Raw genomic sequence first — 15,953 nt, forward strand, 5'->3', positions numbered from 1 at the left:
GTTTGTCCCTTCAAACATTTTCCATGTACATAATTATTTCTACTAAAATTAGACCATATTTTGTATGTTGTTTTAACATGATTTTTAACAAATTTCTATCTGATTTACAAATGTATCTATGCTTCAGTCCCAAATATCCAATTTCCTAGCTGACATCTCCAAGGCACCCAAACTCACTGAAGTCAATACTGAACTCCTGGGCTGGCTGGTTAGCTCAGTTGGTTAGAGTGCAGCGTTGATAACACCAACGTCAATGGTTCAAGTACCTGTACCAGCCAGCCACAAAAAACAAAACGAAACTGAACTCCTGATCTTTCCACCCCAAATCTGACCACCTCCCCACAGTCCCCACTCCACCTGGTCCAACCTCCACCCATCTCTCACACCTCCTACCACAAAACTTTCTGACCTCCCCCCACCTGTTCCCTGTTAACACTGCCTCCAGGGGTGTATTTCTCAAATGTAAAACTTATAACACTCCCTGGATTTTCACTAACCTGTCTTTAAGATTTTTTTTTTTTACAGGCAAGTCTTGCTTTACTCTGAGTTGGTGGGGCATATTATATCCTCATATGACTATTTTTTCTTCAGAACCATTTTCTGTAAGTATATATTTACTTTCTGTGATTGCTTATTTTTTTCTTTTTTTAATTGTATTTAATAATATAGAAATGTATTATGATGAACTCTTGAAAACAAAAAGCTCTTAACTATCTGATTTAGAAAATTCCCAAATGTTTCATAAAAGAGATGCAGAAAAGAAATAAAGTAAGGAAAAAACTTAAATCCTAATAAGAAATGAGTTTTGAGCTTCATTTCAATCTCCCGTTACAAAGCCTGTCACAGAAAATAAATGATAGTTACATAATATATATAAAGAATTATGTAAAGTTAATGTTTGATTAAAATATTTACAACAATGTAAAACATGTTCCTTACCTGAAAGTTCTGCCATACTTATGTTTCAAAAGCAAAACTTACTACAACACATTTCAGAAATACTGATATAAAACTTCTGACGAAGTAGTAATTTTATTAACATGAGAGGCACAGAAACTACATCAGTTTATAAGTTAGAAGCTATCAACAGGGTGGGGTGGGATGATGAAAATGTCTCTTTGCTAGCCTTTCCAACATGTGAAACTTGTTGTTTGCCCATGATCCCAGTAAGCTTTTAAAGTTTATCTTTCCAAACATTCTTCTACCTGAGGAACTGGCCAGACTATCCCCCAGAGAATTCTGAGTTCTCTGATAAACACCAGCGAGCAGCAACCAACAATTTCCATCACAATTCTTTGCCACCCCTGGACCATGATACAGTATAAACATACAAACTCTTCAAAACATGTATAAATGGCTATTCCATTGAACCCTTCATTCACAAAGGGCAAGAAACAGTGGAAGATATTTCAAAAGGTCATCACCAAAACAGAACATACATGACATCATTCTTGGTCAAACCAAAATTACATATAAGCATGAGAAAGGAAATGCTTGACACCACGTAGTAAATCACCTTTGGCACGGAAAACATAAAAGTGATGACAATTACATGTGGAAGAGAAAGACTTCTTGCTTACCACCCACACAAAAGAGCACTTTACCCCTAATCTGAGTTCCTGGACAGTGAGACCTGAAATCTTGGTTTATGCCCTTTACGATCAGCCTCGGTTGACTGGCATGCAAAGAGAAGTGATTCCCAAGTATTTTTATTCTGTAATATATTTGGAAATCTCTAAATTTACTGTACTACACAGAGAGAACAAGAGTGGCCTAGACCCACTGATGAGAACTCGGGGAATGTTCTGAAAGAATAAATAATAAAGACCAGACAACAAAGAAATTCAGATAAAATACAGCTTAGCATTTAGGAAAGCTCACTTAGACAAACGCATTATAGGTGCTCTAAATGGTGCTTGAGATAACATAAAACTCATTTCAGTTTCTCATAATTTTGCAAAATGTCAATTGAGAAAACTGAGAATTAGATACTGAGTGAATATGACATCTTGACAACATGCACACTTTAATTCTCAGTTCCCCTACAAGAAAGCAACAATGTAAGAAACAAACAATTATTAGCCATCAACTGATTACATCACATAATCCCTCAGTTTGAATAATGCATCCCTTTGGAAAGGCACAAAAAAAACAGGGTACATATTTTAATGCCCAAACTAGATCTAGAATATTTTTTATCTCAGAAAATCAAAACTACTCCAAGAATCCAAGACAAACCACGCCAGTACTATTTTGAAAAATTTGGGTAAGTCCTAGATATTAAAATTGTGTGGACACTAAAAGAAAACTTCCTCTGTGCTGTGCATTGAACTCTAATAATTAAAGGATAATGAGCAAAATGATGGCTAATTAAGTGCTTTCCTTCAATTTTCTTTTGCTATCATTCAAAATATTGTCTCTATCCTAATTTCCCCTTCATAAAAAAATAATTTTTCATAACACTACAAATTCATAATGACCAAGTAGAAAATTTGCACCTTTGAGAGAATTGTCTCCATTACAGAGACAGGACCATTGAAGCCATCGTTTCATAGTTTAGTGAGCCTAAACACCACCTGGAGGGGATAATCAAATGCAGATGCCCAGGCCCAGACCACAGAGTTCCTACTTCCCTAGGCAGGGTATCTGCATTTTAAACATGCGGCCAAATCGGGCCTTTTTTAGAGGAATTTTATTATTTAGGAGAGCTGTAAGTTTCTTTTAACCTAAAAGCAAAACAGGTGTCAAAATCTTTACTCAGAGTAGCTGCCAGAAATAGCTGAAAACACTCCAGGATGATTAAATCAGAATCAAATTTCAGAGCCATGGAAAAGAGCCATACAACTGACTACATCACACAATCCCTCAGTTTGAATAATACATCTGACAATGATACCTGTGAATCTGGATGTAATGAGTCTGGATTTTTTATTTTTTTTACAGTTACAATGTTAATTTCAGAAGCACATTCAAAAATACTTATATATATATATATACACACATATATATACATACATATATATATACATATATATATACATACATATATATACATATATATACATACATATATATATACATACATATATATATACATACATACATATATATACACACACACACACACACACACACATTTTTTAAAAAAAATACTCCTGAACAAATAAAACTTTGATTTAAAAGCTGTTTCAGTACATCGTACTCTCCAGCATTTTTCTACTTGGAAACTGATTTCAACCACTATGATATAAAACTGTCTAAAAAGGTATTTCATTGATTAATGTTAAAAACTTTTTTGTTAGGTTAAGGTATTTGTTTTAACTTGTATAGGAAATACAATAAAAGATTCTACAACATATAGATTTATCACCAAATTCACACAAGAATACAAATCTAAAACATAGTTTATTAAGAATCTTGTGATTTTAATATGCAACTACTTCTGAAGATCAGACAGTCTGCCTTACCCTTGATTTTTGGGTGTGATCTAATGTAGCTAATTGTGTTGAAAAAAGAGTACATTACTTACAGTTGCTGAATAACAAATTATGCCAAGGATCTAAACGTCAACCACCTAAACCTAACTGATTTTTTATAATATGCAATCCAACAACTGTAGAGTGCACATTATTCTCAAGTACATATGGAACGTCAACCAAAAAGGCCATACAGTGGGCCATAAAATGTCTTCGTGCATTTCAAAAAAAATTTTTTTTTAATCATATTGCTAAGCATCTATATCTTGATATTCTGCAGACTCAAAATGAAAACTCTGTTTAGGGTGTCCATGTTGACTGGGGGTGCAGGCAGAAAGGATGAAGTACAGTCACTGGAACGTCCTCAGCCCTTAAGGCATAATTGGATCACGCTGAACATATGTGAGTCAATTTAGCTCAGCATTCTCAGCAGCACTGAGACTGTACAGCCCCATAAATCCTACTCATCCAACAGCCCAACTTCCACAACAGGTTATTCCAAGCCACATGCCAGAGCGAGGCATATCACAGAAGCCATCTTATAAGCTGATTCTTACTCGCTCTACTGAAAGGTACAAAGTCAAAGTGTAATGTAGAATGGTACCACCTTGAGGGAAAAGCTAAGTCTGTAACAGGAAAAAGGAAACACGTGTGGGAAAACAGGTGTACTCCTCCCAGCCACTCGGAGTGCAGAGAATCTCAATAAGGAAGTTCACAACCAGCTTTCTCCATAGTAATCTGTGTCCAAAACAAGTACAATAGTAGACACATAAATTCATAAAACAGTACACAGTCATGTCAGCACAGCTATGGGTAATGGACATGGAAATATATTTATGCTCAACTCAAAAAAAAATAAAATAGAACACCAACTACAGTTCAAGCCTCTTTATTTAAAAGACAATGTCTGTTTCTCTATTTGAAAAAAAAGAAAGGTGCACATCTCACTCAACAACAGAGATGAGCTTGGGGCAACAACAGGATCACAGGCAACTATTTCCTTCTCTGTTTCTGCATTTTCCAATTTTTCGTCACAAGGAATTGTGCTATTTTCACATAAGCAATAACAACACAGAAAGAAAACAGAAAAGAGTGCAGCCTTATAACATCAAGGTCACAGGTTTGGACCTCTGTACCGGCCAGCCTCAAAAAAAAAAAAAAAAAAAAAAAAAAAAGGAAAAGGAAGAGAAGAGAAGAGAGAAAAATAAGAAAGAAAAAATAAGAAAAAAGGGTGAAGAGGAAAATACTGAAAGATCAATACAACATCTCTTTCTAATATTATGGTCGGGAAAGGGTACGTTTAAATTCTCCATAAATCTCTGTAGTTGCACTAAGCCTTGGAATTGAATCGCATACTCTTCATCCAAATCACAGAAAAGGATTTGAGAGTTATCCTATGCCTGGCTCACTGAAAAGCAAAAAAAGGAGAAATGGTCCCAAGAAAAATAGCGTCAAATCATAAATGGGCAGAAAAGTTCTGCTTTTTTTGGACACAATGTGTTCCTGGTCCACAGTAGCTACATGGGGCAAACTCCACCACAGCAGGTGCTACTGAATCAAATATCCCTGAATTTACACAATATTTGGTATCTGAAATTTCTTGTTTTCCTTGAGGATTCAAGGAAACATATAAGATACCCACTAGCTCTGAGCCAGGCACGATGCTCACTGTCAGGAACATAGGAATGCACAAGCACAACAGCTGTGTTCACCCAGCTCCCAGCCGAGGCACTGCAGATGGACTGGAGGACAAGGCCAAGGGCCAGTAAGTAAAGAGCACCCCAGAAGGAACCAGAGTGAGCGGCCAGAAGCTTTGACCATCTTCCAACATCATGACAGAACCTGGCTTATTGTTTAATACCCCATGCTGTTACAGTGAAGTTTTATGAGGAGGTCGGACTATCAGGCAGGTAGGTCCGCACAGCCGTGATGACACAATTGTACGTATGGCTGTGAGCCCTTCTGCAATGTCGGTACAAGTCAAACACAAAGGGGGCATGGCCAAACAGCTCTATCAGCCTGATCAAGTCTCATCATCTCTTTGCAATAAAGAATTTGCTGACTTCTATACACAGGGCCAAACATGCTGTCACAAATTTTTTAAATGTTGAGAATCACTCCTCCTCCTCCTCGTTCCTTCCGAGAGTACAGACACAAGGTCGAGGGGAGGGAGGCAAGGTAACAGGGAAGCGCCGTGGGTGGCCACGTTCGTGGACTACAGCTGGTGTTGGTGTGAAGCACGTCCAGGGCAATGACAGAGAAAAGGATGCCTCTCAGGCCACCAAGTGCACCACAAGGGCGGATGCCTGGGACACACCCGCTCACCATGTAGCAAGGTCAGTGCATACAGCACCAGTCAGCTCTGGGGACAGATCATTTCTGAGCCAAGCTAGGACCAGAACTCAGAGACCTGTGTATCCTACCCTGAAACACAGTAATCATAACGAATTGTCAAAAAAGATGTTATACTAAGTTAAAATAAGGGGAAAATAGCACAGAAACCTTTTTGCAATATTTCCATTTTAAAAGTTGCAATTTAAAAATTCTAAAACTTAGTATTAAGTCCCAAGTATCAAGAAAATCATTATACCCTTGCATTCAGGGTAGTGAAGAGTCATGAGACCAATTATAAAACAAAAAACACTAGAGTGGGTGGCCCAAATGTTCTTAACTAAAACAGAAAGGAAAGTACTCCTATCTACCCACGCCCTCCCCAATGCTCAAAAAATGCATTCAAACAGCTTCCCCTGGACTTGAACTCACTCTGTCTTTGTCATCTGCTACATCACAGAGGATGTCATCAAGGTCTAGTATTCCTCCATCTCCATGTTCCAAGCGATGCACCTGTATCCAGTAGTTTGGGTCCTATACAAAAGAACAGAAATACTGAATATAGCAAGTTATCATCACCAAAAGAAAATTCAACAATTTAAACCATGATAACTTCCTGCACATGAAAAGGAGTCAACCATATCAACAATATTGCAATTGATTTAAAAATTCAGGTAGCTCCCTAAGTTTGGTGTTGAGTCACTTTTCCTTTTCTTCTATGATGAAGTCCACTCATGCATTCTCTCTCCTTTAGCTCAGATACTGATACGCTAGTATGACAGAAATTGCAGAAACCAGCAAAACTCACTGCATAAAAATATTGATTTCTCTAAAGTATATTGGGTTTTCCATTATCCAATATATGAAATACTCATTAATCTCCTCAATGCAATCTACAGAAATATTCTAATAAGCAAGCAGCATACAGTGTATGTCTGAAAAACTCATTTTTGCTTTTCTGCAAAAAGTAGGTTGAGGCCACCCTGGTAGCCTCAAAGTGCTCCTTACAAACAGGTCTAAAGACACTGACACAGAAAGATGTTGACTAGACTATAAATGAATAAAGCAGGCTGAGAACAACGTGTGTGGTTTGAGCCTATTTTTATAAAGGCAAAATTACATGCACATGTGTATGTGCATATTAAAATGTCTAAAAATCACACACACCAGAATTTGCAGTGGTTCCTGCTGGGAAATAGGATTGGGGAGAAGAGAGGAAAAGAAACATTTTAAATTTTATATACTTCTACATGGTGTGTGTGTGTGTGTGTGTGTGTGTGTGTGTGTGTGTGTGTGTGTGTGTGTGTGTGTGTGTGTGTGTGTGTGTACACATATATGTATTTTTTTTTAAGATGACTGGTAAAGGGATCTTAACCCTTGGCTTGGTGTTGTCAGCACCACGCTCTCCCATGTGAGCTAACCGGCCATCCCTATATAGGGATCCGAACCTGTGGCCTTGGTGTTATCAGCACCGCACTCTCCCAAGTGAGCCACAGGCCAGCCCTCAGTGTATTTAAAACAAAACAAAACAAAACAAAAAAAAACCTGTTTTCAAACTATTTGAAGAGGGAACACAACTGTTTATTTCTGAATTTCCACAATCATTCTCACTTATATACTCAAATGAAAATAAATTGTGTTTTGCTATTAGCTGCTGCAGTCTCTGCAACACAGAACTGCTATCAGAAAGTTCAGTTCAAGTTAATAAACCATTTTTCCAATCTAAAAAGTGATGTTTGATACAGTTTTTTCTAAAGAAAAGCTGAGAAGAAGGAGGGAAAAGACTAATGATAGTTAAAATACAGACTCCTAGACCCTACTCAAGATCTATAGTAAGACCCTCCAGTGGTGGGGCCACGGAGACCAAATTCTTACAAGCTCTCCAAGTGAATCTCTAGCAAAGGCATGCCTCAGAACCACTAAAATGGAACACTTCTTATAAAAAATGCAGAATTACCAATATCCTTGTCACTTTTTAACCAGCACAAGCAGCTCAGACTTTAAGTTTCTTTCATCAAACATTACCATGAAAGCTACTATGCAAATACCTTACAGTTACTCTGCACCCTCATCTATCTGGACCTCTATAAAAGGAATTGTTCATCCAGAACACAGAGTAAGTTTGTAAAACACACACACACACCCCTTGGCATCCTCTTCATTTGTGAAGCCTATCTGAGCATAAATTCCCTGATTACAATGTCAACTGGGGAGTCCTTAGGAAACCTGCTACTGAGTGCTCCAGAAATTGTCGTTTCTAGATTTGTTGAGCCACCCAAGAACAAAGTCCCAAAACAAACTATACTCCTAGTTCCTACTCTTCCTTACCAAATGGTATCAACTGCCCAAGGGAAATTGGAAATAACTAATATCCTGGGAGTGGATTTAAAAAAGGTGTCGCCTAGCCATCATTCTGTGGCCACTTAGAACAGGTACACACTGCCCTCCCCTTCCAAGCAAGTTCTAGTGTGACCTAACCAACTGTAATACCAACTTCTATTTCTAAAACGCTTCTGTGCACACATAAGCAGACTGGCCTCCAAAACGTGGCTTATAAAAACTGTTCTTTCAGCTTTCTACTCCTCTTCACTCTCTCCATGTGAGATAACCTGCAGCCTTTATATAACATTTGGAACCACCCCTTCAAAATAAATCTCCACCTAAAGACTTTCTCAGCCTCCTAACTTCATCCTTCAGAGCTTGCTACGTTCCAGCCTTTGCCCAGCACTTCCCTTTCACAGCCTGCACTGAGCCTGCATCACCATATCCCCGACACCGTGCCCCAGTGGTCCCAGCTTATCTACTCCAGGTCACCCCTCTCTGTCCATCAAGACTTCTCAGGCATCCTCTTCTCCAAGAGCTTTTCCTGACCATCGCACCCCCAAGACAGATTAGAAGTCTATCCCCAGCCCACTGTTAAGGTTCCTAAAAACCATAATGGTATTGAAAATAGTAGTCAGTATCAAGCTTGAGCTGTTCATGCCTTATTTTTACACATGTTAAAATGACAGTATAAGGGTTGGCCAGTTAAGTCAGCTAGTTAGTGCGCAGCCTTATAACACCAAGGTCATAAGTTTGGATCCTGGTACTGGTGAGCTGCCAAAAAATAAAGTAAAATAACAGTAAAAATCTTTGGTTGACCCTACCTTACCCTCCAGTTATTACACCAATTCTCTGATCCCCTTCACAGCAAAATGCATTAAAAGAATTGAACATCCTTGCTGTCTCAGATTCATCTCCTCCCACAACCCCATTCCAATCCAGCTTCCTCCCCACCAAACCTGTCCAAGTTACCAACACTGCTAATGCAACGGTTGTTCTCAATTCTAATCTTACTCAGTCTATTAGCAGAATTTGATACCGGTGGTTAATCCCTCCTTTTCGAAATACTCTATAAATTTGGCGTATAATCCTTCAACTAACTGATCACGGTTTTTCTAATTTTGAGACTCAAATGGTGACTCCTGCCTCCAGAGGGGTACTGATTTAACAGTCAGCTGTGCCAAGTCGTCATGACAACATCATGTCAAGGCATATATCAGGCTGCCACTTTCAAAGGCTACTCCGTTAATACATGCTGAGGGGAAATGACTTTTTGAAGAGAGGGAACTGAGAAGAGATCATCAGTAATCCCAACAGAGCATACTGCTATATTTTAAAAAATCAGATCTGAACAGGGAAGATAAAAATGACTTCCTCCCACAAGAGTATAAAAACAGAGAAGGAAATTTTTGCCACTGAGAAATACAACTCCTTGGAGCCGTAGTCTCTCAGAAGATTTTAATTGGCAGCTCTTATCAACACAATTCTCTTTTAATAAACAGAGGACTTGTATTTTCAAGGGAATAGTCAAGTATCCAATGGGGGAAAAGTTGGAGCACGCTTACTGATTTTAGTTTGCAGTAGTTTACATTAAAAGGTTTAAAACAGTAGAAGTCATTACTGTCCTGTCTATAGAAACTTTGAAATGTAATTGAATAAAAATTTGTGATAAGCCACTTTTTATATTATCAACAAATACTAATTCTACAATAATTGTGCTGGTCACTGGGTTTAAAACCAAATGTGACACAACACTCAATTTTAAAAAAAGTTTCTCATTTATATCCATTCAAAATAACCAAAGATTTAAACACTATTAATAATTTTACTTTATAACAACCAAAAACCCATCACACGTGAGCAGTAAATAGGAGCAAATTTCATCCATCAAGCAGCTGGAGAAAGGGTTATCAGGAGGTTAAAGTCCTGGGAAGAGGAGGCTCCCCAGGGATGGGTCCAAGCCCAAAGGAGACGTCTGTAGACAAAACCACATGAAGAATCACTGCTTCTTAACAGATAAATAACATGGCTGGGACCTGGACCAGTGCTGGAGGAATGGGGTGGAGGGAACATTCTAAGACAACTTAGAACAAACGTAAGCATTGGTAACTTTACAAGATGTGAGTTGCAAGGAATGCTGAGGCCCATTCTATCCCAGGACACAGTGAGAGAAAACAGTACAGACAAATCCCCAAACTAAGACTGACTCCTATCCCACCTTCAACCAACCTCTCATATTCTATAAAGTGCATCATCACATTACGTAACAAGTTAATGAGCTTTTGGGAGTTGTAACCTGTATAATGCATAGCCTCTCCATATTTTATGCCCATGCAAGTTTTAAGAAAAGTATATGCAACTAGAAACAGCACCCAACTTATGCATTAACCATGGCATACAGCAATAGCCTGTATCCTGTCAAACTTTCAAATGAGAATATATGTGTAAATGTAAGACTAGAAAAAGATCACTGAATATCCACGTTGATCAACAAACTGAGTATTTACTATGTGCAAAGCTTTGAGTAAAGGCAAAGCAACAATCATTGCTCCCTGTCAGAAATTAAAATTTATCAGGTATAACATAAAAAGAGGTAGACCAAAAAAATGCTTCATGAGTTCAGAAGGAGGGAAAGATTACTGTTGCTTGGAAAGGCTCAGGAAAGGTTTGGGAGGGAGTTTTTAGCAGAATCAGATCCTAAGAGATGAGCAGACTGGGGGAGGACGAGAGGAGCGCTCTGAGCATAGGACAGGTGTGAGCAGGCATGGAGGGTTGAGAGTTGATTCAGAAAACTGAGCACAAAAACTGGCTAAAAGAATTAATAGGGCGAAAACATCATATCAAAGAGGCACATGTTTACTTTGATTTCCTCCTAAACGTCCACTAAAACTACAATAAATGGGGGGGTTTTATGTGATTGTTTCTCGTTTTCCAAGGCATCATCCCACAAAGACAAAGAGAACAGAGGGAGACAAGGGCAACATAAGTTTTGAAAGCTGGGAAGCAGAAAGCCCAATGGTAACACCCTTAGTAGAACTGAGAAAGGGAACTCAAGGCGGCTGTGGGGAAAACCAAGAAACAATAAGGTCTCCCATGTACAGCCCCTAAGAGACCCTGGAATTGGGAGAACCGAGGATGTCAGAACCCAGAAATGAAGATGGGAGGAAATATAGCAGGACTGGCGGAGAGTCTGTTAGCAGCAGTTAACGCCCAGCTTCCCTGGACTCCACAAGGCGCAGACATGCCCCTGCCCTCCCCTGGCAGCTCACTGGAGGTTTATTCTCTAGAGAAGGTAAGATGGCAGGTGCAGAGTGGGAAATTTCAGGCAGCACAATTGCAGAGGTTCCAGGTTGAAAGTGGGAGGAGATAAGTGAATGTGTATGTGTTAAATGCACAGAAGTTCAGCCTCTGCTTCACACATCCCCAGCATGCAGGTAGCTGGGCTTGTGCCACCAGGCCAGAGGCTGAAGATCTCCCCCTGGGCCTTTGATCATCCAAAGAGAAGAGGCCTGGGGAATCGGGCCCAGCCCAGTGACCCTCCTGTGAAGCTCACAGCGCTGAGCCCTTGCCTGAACTCGGCACTCTGCAGTAACCGTTAGCGCCCCTTAAACCAGAGCCAACAACCGAGGCACAGACTTCTGAGGAAAGTTCCAAGGATGGGAGAGAGACCAAAACAAATAGAAAACACAGCTTGAAAGAAGCAGAGATTATATTTAAAAAAGTGCTGTTTAAATTCCTTCTCTGACTGCCTAAGAGAGTTCAGATGATGGTGCATCCAGGCTGCAGAGGAAGATGAGAAGGGAGGGAAGGAAAAAAGGAAGAAACCTTCTGATAGAAAAAAACTGTTTAAAGACATTTGGAAATTAAAATACTAAAAATGAAAAGCTCTATAGGAGAGTTGAGAGGAGTTGAAAATATCTCCCCCAGAAAGTAAAATAAAAGACAAAGACAGAAGACAAAATAGAAAGGGTAATAAAATTAGAAGACCCAGTCAAGTAAGTCAAGCAACTGAATAATAGGAGTTCTAAAAAAGAGAACTGGGAAAATAGAAAAATAACAAAAATCAATTTCAAGTTAATGTCCCAGAATGACATGTGTTACCACATTAAAAAGTTGCATAGAAAATCAAACACAATTTATTAAAACAGACATACACAAAGCCCCATCAGAACCCAGAAGACAAACAGAAGATTCTTAAAAACTAAAATAGGGCTGGCTGGTTAGCTCAGTGGGTGAGAGCACAGTGTTGTAATACCAAGATCAAGGGTCTGGGTGGGTCCCCACGCCAGCCAACAACAACAATAAAAAGATAAAAAATAAAATTTAATAAAATACAAGTCACAATAAAGGGATAAGGAATCAGAATGGGTTTGAACTTCTCAAGTCTAACACTGGAGTCTAAATGATAATGTACCAGTGACTTCAAAATTCCCAGGAGAAATAGTCCCTATCCTAGAACTCTATACCTTCCCCAAGTATCAGTAAAACACAAAAATAGAAAACAGATATTCTTAGAAATGTAATGTCTCCAAAAATATTGCTGTCTCTGTACCTTTCTCTGAAAGTAGTGGAAGATGTACTCCAACAAAATAAGGAAACGAAAACCATGAATGAAAATGGGATGGTATATGAAAACAAGGGACATAACACAGAATAAAGCTCTCAGGATGACGGTGAGTATTGATCCCAGATCCCGATCCCAGGATGGCAGCTGTGAACCAGGTGTGCCGAGCGAACAGTCGGGACTGGAGCAGGCCAGACGCTCCGTATGAGATGTCTTCAAGATGGTATTGAAAGTGTATCCAATGTAACTACACACACCAAGATGCCACTTTAACAACTGGCCATGCTGGGATTGAGTTAGCTATAAATTCACAGAAGACCAAGCAAAGAAAAAATAATGGTCATTCCTGGGAAAACATAAAAGTTGTGAAGGGAAATAAAAGCAATCAAAGTACCATACGTGGTTCAGCTATGAGCAGCTTTTAATAGTGAAAATGATGTGAACATCAAATATATATTTCTAATCAAAGTTATAGCTACATTTGGAGGAAAGCAATCTAAAAAGTGTGTGTGTGTGTGTATGTGTGTGTGTGTATGTCAGAGACATATAGACATAGACACACATGCACACGGAAAACGGAGAGATATGCAACAAGCGGCTCTCTGTGAGAGAGTGGCGAATGGGGAAAACAGACGTGGGGCAATGAAATAGGGTTAAAGTCAATAGATAATGGCAAACTAAAAAAAAAACAAAAAATGAACAAAAAAATCACAAAGAAACGATATAAGCAATTTACACAGAAATATGGCGGTATATATCAAAAGAATCCGGTGTAAAAGTTGGAAAATGCAACCTCTCAGGGAGAAGGCACTGCTCTTTTTCATAACAATCCTAGAAGAACTATCTGCCTAGACACATATATGGTGAGAAACAAAAAGGCTAAGGTCTGGTAGATAAGAAGAATAAATTTTGGTGTTCTAGGCTAACTACAGCTAATAATATTATATTGTACATTTCTAAACAGCTAGAAAAGAGGATCTTGAATGTAATCACCACAAAAAAAAAAAAGATAAATGTTTAGATGATGAATAAGCTATCTACCCTAAATGAATATGTGCATGCACTGAAACAACACACTGTACCCCACAAATATGTACAATTAAAAATTTTTTAATTTTAAAAAAAGGCTAAAGGGAAACAGTTTGAAAAATTCCATTAAATAATAACCATGACAACTGCTTAAAGTTTGCCATCCATCAGTCTTATAAGCCAGAGGATAATTATATTGCCAAGACAAATAAATTCATTTTTAATGATATAGCAAATAAAAAACATCTCATTTTTTTAAAGTCAATTGAAGAACACAATCAAGAATTATATCTCATTTTAGATTCTCTTGGTAGCTAACTCACCAATGTATTTTTTAAGCCAAAAACAAAAGATGTTTAAAATATGTTCCAAAGTTCCTTTAAAAAAATCATTAGCATTTCAAGACAGACATGATACATGCAATTCTGACTTTAGCTGATTTAATCAGCTCCATTTTAAAAATGCCTTCCGAGGATGCAGAGAAAGGGGATCCCTCCTGCACTGTGGGATTGTAAATTGGTGCAGCCATTATGGAAAACAGTACGGAGGTTCCTTAAACAACTACAGATAGAACTGCCATATGATCCAGCAATCCAACTGCTGGGTATTTACCCAAAGCAATGGAAATCATCACGTCTAAGGATACCTGCACTCCCATGTTTATTGCAGCTCTATTTACAATACCCGAGAGTTGGAACCAACCTAAATGCCTATCATCAGACAACGGGATAAGGAAAATGTGGTATATGTATACAATGAAATACCATTCTGCCATAAAAAAGAATGAAATACTGTCATTTGCAACAACATGAGAAAATCATTTAAATGAAATAAGCCAGGCACAGAAAGAGAAATACCAAATACCACATGTCCTCCCTCACAAGTGGGAGCTAAAAAAAAAAACAAAATAAACAAAAAAAGAAAGATACAACAATAGCAATAAAACATTAAACTTTCAAAAGGAGAGAACAGAACTGAGGCCACCAGAGGTGGGAAAGGGGGAGAAAGGTAAGAGAAAAAATTGGTAAAGGGCCACAAAAAACAATTACATTGTGTATCGTTGAATATACTGATTACCCTGACGTGGGCACCACATAACACAGGTATTGACATTCAACTCTCTACCACACAGATATGTCCAATCAAATACATTACAGTAAAAATAAAAATTAAAATTAAAAATGCCTACCTTTTAATATAAACTCAAATGTAAGACCCATTTTCAATTTTGTTGCAGCAACACTGTTTAACCATTAAACAGATTTTTAGTTACCTTCTCAATAAAAGTAGAAGACATAGACCGTCAGATACCATAGCTAATGTTCCACAGTAAAATAACAATCTGTATTATCACCAGGAAGTGAATAAGATGTAATGGTACGTGCACTCCTCCTCTGCCCCAAACCACACCCACCAACAGCAACATCTCACCACCGCAACATAGCAGAGCAAGCCACAAACCTGCTGCCTCCCCTGAAGGGAGCAAGGCTTCATTTAGCATGTCAATCAAAAACGAAAAAGGCAGCATAAAACCAAAGGTGAAGTCCAACCTCAAGGAAATAACTTTCTGGCATTTTGTTTTATTAGAACTAGCACATAATCTCTCAGTGGGTCACACGTCATCCTAGTAATAGGGGAAATCAGCCCAGTATTGACCTCTAGCTCTTACATAACTTTCCCAACAACTCAGACATCACCTTCGTCTCCAATGCCCCTCAATTCCTCCACCAGTCCACATAAATGGAGGGAATAGCCCCAGATCACAGAGTTGGTTTGGGACACAGCCAAGACAAGAAGGAGACAGCAGTAACTACCAGTTATCCCTGCACTGTGCTCTACAATTTTAAAAATGCATTCACATGCATTATCTAATGTGGTGGGAGGGTTTATAATCCCTACATTCAGATGAGAAAACAGACTCGGAGAGCACAACTGCTGACAAGAAGTCACGATTCATAGATGCTGTCAGTCTAGGTCTGCGGGTTCACGTCCCAGCCCTTTCTCAGACTCACACAACGGTTTTTGATCTGCAGCATCACCTTGCTTTCTTCTCTCTACAATCCCTTCTCCCAACCTCTTCCCAAAGTTTCATTTTTTAATGGAGTGCATAAAGAGGAGGTCCATAAAAGATTTCTTTTAATGAGAAGGTTTGGACTGTTTTAGAAAATCAAATTTGAAAAACCACTCACCTAAATATTCTATTACGGGTTCTAATCTCATCCATGATTTAA

The 15,953-nt window shown here is 38.6% G+C and overlaps 1 protein-coding gene across 17 annotated transcripts in view; it reads right to left on the reverse strand.

Moving 5' to 3' along the window:
* The window catches only part of PARD3 (par-3 family cell polarity regulator), a 635,972-nt gene that overhangs the window by 523,105 nt on the left and 96,914 nt on the right, over nucleotides 1–15,953 (reverse strand). For all 17 annotated transcript variants that reach the window (XM_063101404.1, XM_063101401.1, XM_063101396.1 and 14 more), the window contains exon 2: nucleotides 6,240–6,341. In XM_063101404.1, the coding sequence (XP_062957474.1) occupies nucleotides 6,240–6,341 (102 nt within the window). The remainder of the gene's footprint in view (nucleotides 1–6,239; nucleotides 6,342–15,953) is intronic.

The sequence above is a fragment of the Cynocephalus volans genome, chromosome 6, assembly GCF_027409185.1.
Source record: "Cynocephalus volans isolate mCynVol1 chromosome 6, mCynVol1.pri, whole genome shotgun sequence".
Classification (NCBI taxonomy): Eukaryota; Metazoa; Chordata; class Mammalia; order Dermoptera; family Cynocephalidae; genus Cynocephalus; species Cynocephalus volans.